This window comes from Schistocerca gregaria, chromosome X, assembly GCF_023897955.1.
Source record: "Schistocerca gregaria isolate iqSchGreg1 chromosome X, iqSchGreg1.2, whole genome shotgun sequence".
In the NCBI taxonomy this organism is placed as follows: Eukaryota; Metazoa; Arthropoda; class Insecta; order Orthoptera; family Acrididae; genus Schistocerca; species Schistocerca gregaria.
In genome coordinates, this window is record NC_064931.1 from 553,631,349 (window position 1) to 553,645,776 (window position 14,428).

The 14,428-nt window shown below is 42.6% G+C and overlaps 1 protein-coding gene across 1 annotated transcript in view; it reads right to left on the reverse strand.

Moving 5' to 3' along the window:
* The window catches only part of LOC126297448 (potassium voltage-gated channel subfamily H member 6), a 2,320,485-nt gene extending 2,318,065 nt beyond the window's left edge, over window positions 1-2,420 (reverse strand). Inside the window, exon 1 of the mRNA XM_049988300.1 lies at window positions 2,063-2,420. Coding sequence (XP_049844257.1) covers window positions 2,063-2,138 — 76 coding nt within the window. The 5' untranslated portion in view covers window positions 2,139-2,420. The remainder of the gene's footprint in view (window positions 1-2,062) is intronic.
* Window positions 2,421-14,428: the final 12,008 nt, after the last annotated feature.

The window sequence follows — 14,428 nt, forward strand, 5'->3', positions numbered from 1 at the left end:
ATTTCTGTTTTTAGACCACCTAGAACTTTCTTAACGACGCATTTAATGTGAAATTTAGTTCATTCTCCGTTGTTAACAACAACAATTAAACTGCGAGCTATTACTGTCAGCCCTGCACAGAACAGCGCCTTTACAAGTGTTTCAGATGACTGTGCAAAACAATACATCCAGAGAAAAATATGTCTCTTTCATGCCAAAGACAACCAACTCCTCTAGAAAACGAAAGAACTTTACTTTCAAGAATTCTCATTTACAATTCGCTTATCCCACAACTGCATAAAATTGACTATTGAGAAGGATAAAACTGGTGCACAGGTGGATATTTATACTTTTAATCAAGTTTCGATGTCCACCTGAAATCATTATATTTTTTTGTATTAAATAAAATTGTGCACCTCACATGACATTTTTTTCATCTTGCGAAAATCTCAGCAAACATTCAATAACAAAGTTTCATGAAGAAGTTAAATATATTCATCAAGCACAAATTGTGAGGCGCACACACAATGAAGCTGCGGAGGTTTCGAGAGAAGTAGTTGTCTCACTCTGCACCTGTGAAGAAAACAATGTGATAAGACTACTGGTGCGTCGCAACAATTAAACATTAACCTGCGATGTAGGAGTGAGCGTTGTATAACGAAAGTAAAAGTACTATATTAGGAACCTTTTAGAGGCACGGCCATGGAAAACAACCAGAACCATCAAACTATTCTGTATTACACTCATCTGTTACATCTTCTGCAAGATGGTAAAAGACAGGGGGCGCAGTTATATGTCCGTGTCGCAATATGTCCAAAAGAAGTCACTAGAAGTAGACATATTGAAATAATAATCACAGTCTCACGTGGGTGCACTAAATCAGAACGATTGTAATGGAAAGTATAAATCAGTCACAACTTGATTTTACATATTTTTATTTTAAAACCTTGTTGCCAGTTTTGATTTCTAATTAATTCACCTTAACAGAGGTTACAAACTTATTTCGTCAAAAAGTCTCATGCTGCTTGTTTCACATACGTGACTAACAAACTTAGTAAATAGTCGCTGACCATGAATTTGGTAAATTCCAAACGTGTAACGGTATTTTTACATAAAGTTATTTACAACCAAATTATGGCTGATTGCTGCTATCTATATAAAATATTTTGTATTCCATAAGTAACGTTTCTCTACAAATGCTGTTACTTTACAAAACAGCAGTACTAACTGCGGTTTGGATTGCGGATTTCAGCGAGTGACTATAAGTAAATCTAGACTGTAGTGTAAAACACATTTTTCATTAACCTTAGCAAATTAATTCAATATAACTGATTTTTGTTCGACTAATACTTCCTTGAACTCTTTGCAAATACTCAAAAAAACTAAATTGCAGAGTTTAACTGAAGTAAACATGGGTCACATTTTGCAAAAGCACAATTCTAACGAATGAAATTTGTAATGCGCCGGTCCCGGTAAATACCTCAATTCAGACCTGACATTTACAGCAGCTGACGCGCACGTAACTGCGCCACTCTTAATAATCGGATCACGCACGTCATACAGTTGGAAATGACATATACCCTTTTGCTTAAAGAGAGATGATTTCCGTCGTTTAAAATCTTTATTCTTTGAAATTTCAGGAACAACAAACAAACAGTAGACTGCTAAAAGGCTTCAGCACAGTATTGGAAATATGATTAACTGAAGGCTCAAAATTTACTCTTATACATGATTCTTTCTCATCTGACCAATACGCTATTGTGAAAATAAACTACGAAATAACTTAAAAATAACCGTCTCAGAAGGCGGATAAAAAAATATAACGACTAAGCGAAAAAGCCTCCAGACAAAAGTCAGGGGAAAGGCTCGCTTACGCAATTAAGAATGCGCCCTCGGTGTATTGCGAGCGCGCAGTTTATTTAGAGCACACTCAGGAATCGCTTGCGAATGATACACCGTTACACAGCTATATCTGTACCAGGGCAGCACGTAATTTGGCGCTGAGCACACTCGATATCTGTATCAGTTGTCGTTTATGAATGAATAGATGCCAACTCTTAAAGTCATAAAATCGTGTACTTACTATGAGTGTCAAATTTTCGTATAATTGTCTCGATGATTGTAGTCCGTGGAGCGACGTGTCCTCTTCGAACTGGCATTGCTGAATCTACTTTTTCAATACAAAACCAATGTTTACCGCGTAAAAAATACAAAGCTCAACACCACACACACACGATTCGGTATTTTAGGTTTTCACTCGACTGCTCGAGGGTCTCCGAATGACTAAGCACGAAAGCGGGTTATCTACATTTTAAGTTCTAGTTTAAGCAGCTGCCGTTACCCTAAATCGAAAATTGAAACGAAAATGTGAAAGAGTTACTACGCGACTAGAGAGCGGAGCATCGGCCGACCTACTGCGTAGGCGGACGCCGGCACACTGCGCGTCGCCGTCGGTAGCCGTGGCGGAGGGGGTCGGGGCCTGCGCAGCCTGGCGCAGGGGGCGCTACCAGTCAAATGCGCCCACCGCTGCCAACACGGCGAGCGGCGAGCGTAATGAAATGATGAGGCGCCCAAGCCACGGCTGCTCACAACTATCATTCTGTCGCGTCGAGTGTTCTGTCTAGCTACAGCTATAGCATTCTCATGTAGAAACTTCCAGCTTTTTTTGTCTGTTTTGCGGTCGAATTGAAAATTTTCATGTCGACTGGGGCATAACGCCAAACTTGTTCTGACGTTTTAAAATATTTCAGATGCAGAACGTGCACGTGCCACGACAGTGTGACGCTGACTGGTTCGGCAACTACGAACAAGAACACGAAACAATTACAAAAATACCTGCTACAACTACACTGCTGAGGAGTTTACTACTGTCTGTGACACGTAGTTTGCGTTGTAGACTGTATTTAGATGCCTTTATAATTATGAATATCAGCAGCAAAAGGAGTATAGCGAAAGACTATAGGAAGTTTCAAATTAGAGTACCGTGAAATGGGTGAGTAGAAACAATGGGATGAATAGAATCGAAACTACTAAAAAAGTTACATGTTTTCGTGTCAGAAGGAAACATGGGAGCATCATTAAAAAGTTGGTTTGTCCACCTTGATACTGAACCAGTTTAACAGGGAAATTATGAATTTCAAAGCTGACGACACTGTCAATACACGTTTTGGTCACTATATAACAAACATCGGAAGTGTTACCGAATGTGCTTACTGCGAACTTTAATTGTAATTACAAATATAAATTCTGTTGTTTTAATAGTGCACGGTAAGCAGATGTGCAATCCCGGGCCGACCGATGTGGCCGAGCGGTTCTAGGCGCTCCAGTCTGGAACCACGCGACCGCTACGGTCGCAGGTTCGAATCCTGCCTCGGGCATGGATGTGTGTTATGTCCTTAGGTTAGTTAGGTTTAATTAGTTCTAAGTTCTAGGGGACTGATGACCTCAGATGTTAAGTCCCATAGTGCTCAGAGCCTTTTGAACCATTTTTGCAATCCCTCTTCGTTAACCAAAAGTTCAGTTTTAAAATATACTTTAGTCTGTCTTGTCTTCCGGCTAATAGAAAATGAAGGGTTCTGTGCTAAGAACTTCTGGGGTGATTTGAAACAGTGATAGAGTTTCTTCAGAAGAAGACAAAGAATTTGATGGAAACGAAGCATCTGACACTGTTCTCAACCAAGGAGATTAGGTAGTGATTAAAGTATATGGAAACGTAGGCAGTCATTTAGATCGTATGGATGTACAATGCGATTAGACGCGTTTATTTTAACAGATGAGTCATTTTTTTAGTCAAGGAGATGTTCGAAAGCTCTTCGTTACTTCTGGGGTACGACTTGAGATTCAGACATGGTTTTTAAAAAAGATGTCACTGACTTAAAGTGTAAACAAAAAGGCCGGGTTTATCAATTTCATGTTAAAATAAAGTAATTAGAGATATAACAATTTTTATTTGGAAAACAGAACAAAAAGTACAATTTATGCAATTTTTTTTTTTTACATTTTCTGTCAAATAAAACTATGGTGAAGCAGATCAAATTTCTTTGTTATTCTTCTAAATCCAGAACAGATTCTGACATAGCCCTACTCATCCCTAAGAGCCGGCCGCTGTGCCCGAGCGGCTCTAGGCCCTTCAGTCCGGAACCGCGCTGCTGCTACGGTCGTAGATTCGAATCCTGCCTCGGACATGGATGTGTGTGATGTCCTTAGGTTAGTTAGGTTTAAGTAGTTCTAAGTGTAGGGGATTGATGACCTCAGATGTTAAGTCCCATGGTTCTTAGAGCCATTTGAGCCATCCCTAAGACGAATAAATAGGAAATAATAATGAGACTAACACTACTTTTTCTGTCACTAGACGGCAGTTGCATTCAGTTACAAAGCGTTGGTTTCGCTTCAGTTGACTGCTCATTTCCCGCCACGTTCCGAATCTGAAGTGACGTGTTGTTAACATCAGTTTGTACTAGAAGTTATGTGGCCGATAAGCGATATACTGTGGAGGACGTTCGTTCTCTCATACTGGATAGTGACTTTGAATCATCGTCCGAGTCTGAAACATGAAACACCTATTGTGGTTTCCTCTACATCAGGTACACGTGCTACTCCAGCTGTTCCATTGACATCCCCAGACTTGGATTTGTGCGCAGACATGACACACAATATCAAAAACATGTGTGATTTGTATAAATATTTTCTCGAATAAATATACAGTAAAATGTCCAATAATTGCGATGCACTATGAGCGTGAAAGCAGGACAGAGTGGCGCCGCGGGCAGCGTGAAAAATGCGCCGTGCAGCCGGCACGGCCGGGAGGTACTGGCGCTCGTCCACAGCGCACGGCGCAACTACCACGTGAAAGGTTTAAAGAAGTCGTCAACACACGAATATGTACCATCATAGACGCGCTATCAGCTTAGTATTGCATGGAGCATGTGCATGGTATATGTCAAATAAAGAAGTTTAACAGTTTATATCTGGACGCGAGGTATGTTACATGACCGCGGCGCGTTATTCACGAAAGCTAGACGTAATAATTTGCCTACTAGGAGTTAAATAGAAACATAGATGCTGTTATGCAATTCAGACGACGATGCTGACGGCAATCAAAGTAAACCTGAGATTTTGTCCAACACTGCCTCATAACCGAGACTTTGTAGAACTAGTTCTTACCCATTTTTCAATTTTTGGGTGATTCCAAGGAATACTTTTCAGCTTGTCAAGTACTTAAAATTTCTGTTTAACACTGTTTTCTTAAGCTTTCGCTGCATTACAGCTGTTACTTTCCGTTACAAACAGTAAAAAAAAAAAATACACACGTCAAAAAAGTTTGGCGTCACCTCGGTTTCTAGAGTTCCGGAAACTGCACAGAAAATTAGAATAGAGATCAACATAAACATCATTTCCATCCTTTTTATTGCTCATGCAAACCACACATTGCATGTTGTACCACCATACAGCCAGACATTCAGACTTGGTGGTCCAGATTGCTGTACACACCGGTCCTCTTGCATTGATACATGCCGGTATTCGTCGTGGTATACTATCCACAAGCTCATCAAGGCACTGTTGGTCCAGATTGTCCCACTCCTCAACGGCGATTCGGCTCAGAGGGGTTGCTGGGTCATGTCGTCCACAAACAGCCCTTTTCAATCTATTCCAGGCATGTTCGATAGGGTTCATGTCTGGAGACCATACAGGCCACTCTACTCGAGCGATGTTATTATCGTGAAGGAAGTCATACACAAGATTTGCACGATGGTGGCGCGAATTGTCGTCCATGAAGACGAATGCCTCGCCAATATGCTGCCGATATGGTTGCACTATCTGTCGGAGGATGGCATTCACGTATCGTACAGCCGTGACGGCACATTCCATGACCACCAGCAGCGTACGTCGGCCCCACATAACGCCACCCCAAAACAACAGGAAACCTCCACTTTGCTGCACTCGCTGGACAGTGTGTCTCAGGGGTTCAGCGTGACCGGGTTGCCTCCAAACACGTCTCTGACGATTGTCTGGTTGAAGGCATATGCGACGCTCATCGGCGAAGGGAACGTGACACCAATCCTGAGCGGTCCATTCGGCATATTGTTGGGCTCATCTGTACCGCGCTGCATGGTGTCGTGGTTGCAAAGATGAACCTCGCCATGGACATCGGAAATGAAGTTGTGCTTCATGCAGGCTGTTGCGCACAGTTTGAGTGGTAACACGACGTTCTGTGACTGCACGAAAAGCATTATTCAACATGATGGCATTGCTGTCAGGGTTCCTCCGAGCCGTAATCCGTAGGTAGCAGTCATGCACTGCAGTAGTAGCCCTTGGGTGGCCTGAGCGAACCATGTTATCGATAGCTCCTGTCTCTCTGTATCTCTTCCATGTCCGAACAACATTGCTTTGGTTCACACCGAGACGCCTGGACTCTCCGCTAGTTGAGAGCCCTTCCTGGCACAAAGTAACAATGCGGACGCGATCTAACCGCGGTATTGACGGTCTAGGCATGGTTGAACTACAGACAACACGAGCCGTTACCTCCTTCCTGGTGGAATGAGTGGATCTGATCGGCTGTCGGACCCTTTCCGTCTAATAGGCGCTGCTCATGCATGGTTGTTTACATCTTTGGGCCGGGTTTAGTGACATCTCCGAACAGTCAAAGGCACTGTGTCTGAGATACAATATCCACAGTGAACGTCTGTTTTCAGGATTCCTGGGAATCAGGGTGATGCAAAACTTTTCTTGATGTGTGCAATACAGCAGCCGCGCGCTAGTGGTGGTCGTGAGCGGAAATACTTCGTCCTTCTCGGTGCTAGCGACTGAAAACACCCAAAGTCGTAAAGTTCAGACGGTATATTGTGTCCCTCGTCGATTAAAATGGCCATACTAAGAACTCGAGTAGTGACGTACTGAAAAGAAGATGGAGAAAGCTTCTCGAATACATACTGAACTGCAGTGAATGATGGGTCAAAGCGACAGCCAGGCTAACCATGACTCACAAATCAGTGAGCATGTAATGTAGCATGCATTTCCACATGCGCTCCCAATCACAACTAATGCAATAAACCGAACAGTTGCAGCACAGCGATTTCCCGGAAGCCAGAAACTGTCAGCAGTGCTACAATAAAAAAATGGTTCAAATGGCTCTGAGCACTATGGGACTTAACTTCTGAGGTCATCAGTCCCCTAGAACTTAGAACTACTTAAACCGGGCGTGAGTCGTGCTTCGGTATCTCAGATGGTAGAGCACTTGCCCGCGAAAGGCTAAGGTCCCGAGTTCGAGTCGCGGTCGGGCACACAGTTTTAATCTGCCAGGAAGTTTCATATCAGCGCACACCCCGCTGCAGAGTGAAAATCTCATTTTGGCTACTTAAACCTAACTAAGGACATCACACACATCCATGCCCGAGGCAGGATTCGAACCTGCGACCGTAGCGGTCGCGCAGTTCCAGACTGTAGCGCCTAGAACCGCTTGGTCACCACTTCCGGCTAGTGCTACAACACGTACAGCTACAACAACAGAGGGATGGTGCAGTTGTAACACAATGGGCTCCTACTCGTGAAGGAGGCCAGATATATGTACTAGCAAGAGTGTGTATACGAATAGGACGACTTGAGGCCGGATGCCTATGTACGCTATGTGGAGCCTCGTCGCTTGCTACTACTAACGGTGGGCACCGCTAACTTCTTTGAAGTGGTATTGGTCATCAGTCTGATCGTAATTTGTGTTCACAGCCGGAAACAGTGTTTGACTATGATTATCCGCGCTGAGGTGGAAATAAGGAATTCACTCTTGGTTCCGGTAGACATACAGGGTGTCCCAAAATTATGTGTACACTCTTTGAAACAGAATAGACTATCTCTTTAATTAAAGGAGACAGAAATACAATTTTTGTGGGTAATAATTTAGAAGGCGGTGAAAGACATAAAAATGCTTTCTTTTGTTTCAGGATTGTGAGCAAACATGGTGTTATCGTTTTAACAAAGGAAATGGGTGCTTAAGGGTTACTGGAAAACAGCGAATGTGAGTGCGGTACGTCGACATTGGAGAGTTGAATTTGGAATACCACCACCGACAAGAGTAACAATTACAAGAATCAGAGATAAGTTCGAAGCCGAAGGAACGGTGCACGATATGAAGAAGGGACATAGCGAAGAAAAGAGAAGTTCAACAGACAATGAAAGTGTTGGTGCAATTATGCAGGAATACACATGATCCCCGAAGAAATCTGTTAGGCAATGCTCTCGTGAGACTGGGGTCTGCAGAAGCAGTGTTCATAGAACTGTAAGCCTTGCAGCCCAACACTCCTCCGTGCTCTTAACGAGGATGATCCTGGTCGGCGAAGCGAATTTTGTGAGTGGTTCGTTAACATCGAATTCTTTGGTCAGATCAAGCGACATTTACACCTGATGAAACAATTAACCGCCATAATTGCGTGTACTGGGCCAGGGAGAATCCATACATAACCGAGCAAAGGCGTGTTAATCTACCAGGAGTATCAGTCTGGTGTGGTCTGTCGTCTAGGGGGTTAATCGGGCTGTACTTCTTTGACAACACTGTCACGGGCGATTCGTACTTGGAAATGAGGGAAATGATAACTCCTGGTCTTAGTGCTGTGTTTGGAAACGAAGATTATTACTTTCAACGGGATGGGGCGCCACCTCACTTTCGCCTGGATGTGAGGGCATTTCTCAATCGTACATTCCCTGTCAGATGGACAGGACGAAGCGGGGGTGTGGAGCATCCCTCTCGATCTCCAGATTTAACTACTCTAGATTTCTTTCTGTGGGATACTCTCAAGAACACAGCTTACGCTGCGAGACCACACACTGGGTGATCTTAGAGGGAAAATTGAGCAAGCTTGTGCTGCTATTCCGCTGGAAACAATAAATTTGGCATGTCGCTCAGTCGTAAGTCGTTGTCGACGGTGTATTGCGATGGACAGACACCAGTTTGAACATTTACCGCCATACGTCGGACCATGAGGCACCTAACACCACTAAAATTGTATTTCTAGCCCCCTTTATTAAAGAGATGTTCAGTTTGAAAGAGTGTATACATTATTTTGGGACACGCTGTATATTGAATAGTGGTGTTCAGAGTATAAAACACTGCTCAGTGACGAGAGCACTAAACTTGAGTAATGTGAAACCTCCGGAGTCATTTTAGCACAGTGCCCAGGACATGTTTTGTATTAAACCAGTGGGTTTCTAGTGTACTTAAGTATCTTGTGATTTACACTGTGGCCTTCGTTTGAAGGGGCCGTGACCTTCGTGTCTTGTATTACAGTTTTACTATTCTTATATTCTTGGTTTGGCAGGCCGTTGACTTCTCCTGGCAGTATGTTCATTAATGGCGAGAGATGGAGGGGGGGGGGGGCGGGAGATTGTATGTAAAAAAACATTGAATTATGAACTGTAAGAAGGTGAATAATTTTCCATGTCATATTTGAGGTTTTGTTTCTGTTAAGGGTGTTAAATTTAAAGAGGGCATAACCTTGAAATTAGAGTGTTTTGTGTTGCCTCTTTTGGTTTGGTTGTCTGTCCTTCTTTCCAGTGTACTGCCAGCGGCGGACACAACCAGTTCCGGATTGACCGATACAGAGGGCGGCGCCGTTAGCTCGGCCAGCTACGTTTTGGTGGCACTCCACGCTAAGAGGCTGTACCGTGTCAATGACGCTGCTCGCCCAGTAGTTAGCAGAATTTGGGTATTTTTCTCTCGATATTATTTGAGGATTTCTCCCGTTAGGGTGTTCAAGTTGCACCAAGGTGCGTTCCCCATTCGTAGTTATTGGTTTCTCTTGCATTTGTGTGCCCGCTGTTGTATAGAATTTGAAGTGATTAATAAAGCAACTATTTTGCACATATGTAGTGTTATACTTGGAAGGAATTCCACAAGTGAGTTCTGTGGAATAGTCATTATATTATGACAACTGAACTGTTTAATGGACTAAACTTCCCATTGCTGAAATTGCTCTTTAACAAGTTGTTATTAAATTTTCTATAATGTTGCATAATACACCTGTAGGGATTTTGGTTCAAATGGCTCTGAGCACTATGGGACTTAACATCTGAAATCATCAGTCACGCCAGCCGGAGTGGCCGTGCGGTTTTAGGCGCTACAGTCTGTAGCCGAGCGACCGCTACGGTCGCAGGTTCGAATCCTGCCTCGGGCATGGATGTGTGTGATGTCCTTACGTTAGTTAGGTTTAATTAGTTCTAAGTTCTAGGCGACTGATGACCTCTGAAGTCGCATAGTGCTCAGAGCCATTTTGAACCATTCATCAGTCCCGCCGCGCGGGATTAGCCGAGCGGTCTAGGGCGCTGCAGTCATGGACTGTGCGGCTGGTCCCGTAGTTCAAAAAAATGCTTCAAATGGCTCTGAGCACTATGAGACTCAACAGCGGAGATCATCAGTCCCATAGAACTTAGAACTACTTAAACCTAACTAACCTAAGGACATCACACACATCCATGCCCGAGGCAGGATTCGAATCTGCGACCATAGCGGTCGCGCGGTTCCAGACTGAAGCGCCTAGAAAAGCTTGGCCACATCGGTCGCCTGTGGGGGTTTTGTGCCGGTAAATTCCCGTTACCTTTGTGGTCATTCATATTCATTGGAGTACGTTCATTGGTTTAATTAAAAAGGAAGGATCTTTACTTAACTTGTTTCATTCTACTTACTCGTGTAAAGATTGTATAAGGGCTTTGATTATCCTTGTTATTGGTGACCATTGAAAAGCTGGTTTTGTAAAAGATTTTGTAAAACTGTTTGTAAAACTGTTTTGGGGATATGTGTAAGAAACATTTGTGAACTACAAGCCTGTGTTTCCGTTTTTTGTGGTTGCTCTTGGTGACTGTTGAAGAATTGTGAATTTCACGTCCTACTATGTATTTACATCCTTGAAGTTACTCCGCACGCAATTAACGAAACAGTCGAAATTTAAGAGCTGAGGAACGCCTTCATTTAACTATGAGAAATATGTGGAGGTGGAATTATAATAATACTTTAAAAATGATATGAAAAAAACCTTATAAAAATGTGGAAGAACATAGAGCTTTTTGTAGTAGCTACACTTGTTGTACACGAAACACAGAGAAAACATTACGTCCACGAGGTTGTATTGTCTCTGAAATGTGGAAGGTAAGTGGCTGCAGTGTGCATAGCAAACGTTACATTTGGATTAATGAACTGAAAGTTTGCTGGTCTGTGAATCTGCAGAACACATTGTATCACATTGCGCTTTATGTAACAGATTAGACAAAACATTCGTTTACAGGCAAACTAAGCGCTGCAAGAAGCGACTGCCACAAATGGTGTATACTTAACGCTGTAGGGAACAGAATCACTAGTAGAGCAAGTGGAAAGGCATGGCTGCGGGCTTCCTCTGTGAACGAGGGAACAGGGGCAGCAGAGAGTGCGAGTGACAGGGCGTCAGCGTGTAGAGCTTATACCGCCATCGTTACACCTACAGCGAAACCTAAAAGAGAGCAAAAAGAAGTGATATATCCACTTCTGATCTCACTTAAAAACTTAGACTAAGAAAACTACATACCAATATTAGCTAAGTGTTACACTTGTGATGGTTACAAGACATCTTCATAGTGAAATACAATTGTAAGTTTGCCAAGTAACATACGAGTAATGTTCGAAAGTCAGGACTAACGATGGTTTTGTAAGAGGAGCTCAGGCTCTAGATCTCCAGGACGGAATACAAGTGTAAATAGTTTACGGATGTAGGCAGTCAGTTGTAGGTTTTAGTTTTGATGTAGAGATTATTTAAAAAGTACACAAGAATAAAGATATAAACCTGGGATAAATTGTAACCTACGCATAGAAACTAAAATTTTTGCTTCTGCCAGTTTCAAGTTGAGCGTGTGGGTCTCCGTAGTGCAGCTCAGTCGGTCGTACATTACCCTCTGTCCGTCCAGTCCAGATGGCGACAACACAAGAACAAGAGGCGTTTTCCTTCCTCTGCTTCAGCAAGTGCTATTCTGTTACACTTGCATGTAACAGGATTTCTTAACAATGAGCTGCTTCGACAATGGATCGTACATAGGACACTGACGGATTTCGCATTTTACCATTGGTCTGACCTCCTGGTTCGTAATTTTCTTACTTGTGGAGGTTTGTGAAAGACTCCGTCTTTGTGGTCCCCCTTCCAACATCTTTGGATGAAGTGCGACGCCGACGACAGCAACTCCACACATGCTCACTAAAGTACCGGCCAGTTTGACTGTCGCCTGGAGGTTAGTCGTGCGTCAGGTGCAGACCACATGAAACATTTGTGAAAGCGAATGAAAACTTTGATCCCAAACGTAATTGTAATAGGTACTCCACGGTTATATGTGCATGAATGTAGTGATATTCCCTTATAAAATTGGATGGTTCTTTCGAAAACAAAAAGTCTGTTAGTCCAATGCATAAGTTAAAATTTGACGCACGTTCCTATCTTCATTCATGAAGAAAACATATTCATGCGAAACTGGTCGAATATTTTAGGTTTAGAAAAACTCTCTATGCATTCCAAGGTCACAAACAGTTGTGGCTGGGATAGGGACCTAACTGTATCTCTTTCTAGTTTCTACTCTTTCTGTGTTCTTACAATCATTTAATGAAATTTCTTCGATTTTTAGTAGCTAGCAGTTTTGGATTAAGTCATACCAAGTGGCGCAGACCATTAGTGGAATTGTTGTTTTTCGAATCACTATTGCACTTTCTAAAGCCATTGTACACATGAATTGCAATCGTGCGACTTAATTGTATATGATATTCATGTAACTAAGACGGTTCATTGTATCTCATTTACGATATGTACGGTACACCGTAGATCTAGAGAAAATAAATAATAATTACTATATACAAAGTAAAAATACGGAGACACCATAACAGTCATCAAACCAGAACAACATTATGAGGCTGATAGATTCATTTTAAACATTAAAGAACTCCGACAAAGAGAAAGAAAAGTAATTACCTAAATTTTATGTCCAAATTATACCGATGAATGAACATAAAGACCAAGAGTAAATAAAAAGATTTAAAAATATACCAATATTTATTCGGATATGAAGGAGCACATGCTACAGTTTTAGGGGTATATTAAAAGAATGGAATCAACCAGATTAATTAGACAGGTTGTGCAGTTCTACGCAAGTCATAATAAACTGGTTCGCCGCAGTAAATTAAGACCTGAAGGAAGACAGGAAAAGGTTTAGGCTTAAAATTTCTGACTGGACATTTGGCCTCATCTAATAACACAACAAGCACCGAACAAATTGATCTGGCGAGCGGAATGCTGCGCATTCTTAGAGGAGTGTAGTCTGCGCATAAAGAAACCCTGAAAGTACATCGTATGGCCCAGTACGGCCCAAAAACGGATAATAATAATAACAAAAATCAATGCTGCAAAACAATTACTTAACTACTTTCAGGCGACGCATATCCAGAGCATAGACTGAAACTTCCTGGCAAATTAAAACTGTGTCCGGACTGGGACTTCGATCTTCTGCGGGGGAAAAGCTCACAACTCACAACCCTCATCCCCCCCTCCCTCCCACCACCAAGCTTCACTTCCACCAGTACGTCATTTCTTACTTTCCAAAGCTATGATGGTTGGTTGAGAATAGTGGTTGAATAGTCGGTAGAGAATTTCTCAGCGAATAGCAAAGGTCCTAGGTTAGAGTCCCGGTTCTGGAAACAGTTTTAATCTAACAGGAAGTCCACAATCAGTGTACACTCCACTGCAGAATGGACGTTCCTTCCAAACTACTACGCACTGTTCAACGATCGAGGAGATGTACTGCGGGATAGTGTCGTGTTAGGTGCAGCTCCTTGTTCTTCGTTTATAGTAATTCGTTATAATATCCGTTTTACTGGAAGTTTTTTGGGGTTAAGGATATTCTTTAAAGAAAAAAAAAATGGTTCAAATGGTTCTGAGCACTATGGGACTCAACTGCTGTGGTCATTAGTCCCCTAGAACTTAGAACTACTTAAACCTAACTAACCTAAGGACATCACACACATCCATGCCCGAGGCAGGATTCGAACCTGCGACCGTAGCAGTCGCACGGTTCCGGACTGCGCGCCTAGAACCGCGAGACCACCGCGGCCGGCTTTAAAAGAAAGATAGAGGGCTGATAATCACTGACAACCACCAACCTCCTTCGCAACAGCGATGATAACAAACTATTTCATCTTCCCCTATTATATTGCAAGAAATTGATGGACGCATGTATGTAAGCTTCTCATTATCCGTAAGAGACAATTAGAATGAAACACAAGTAGCATTAGCCGCCTGCTTACACTGACTGTCCCATTTCACTAGGATCCATCTGGCAGTCGGCCGTATGCAGTAGACCCCTTACCAACGCTGTGGATACACAGGCTGAAGAAAAATTTACACATTTGGGCTTAGAAGCGCAATTGCTTACATAATGGCAATATAAAAATATCTCTCAAAAC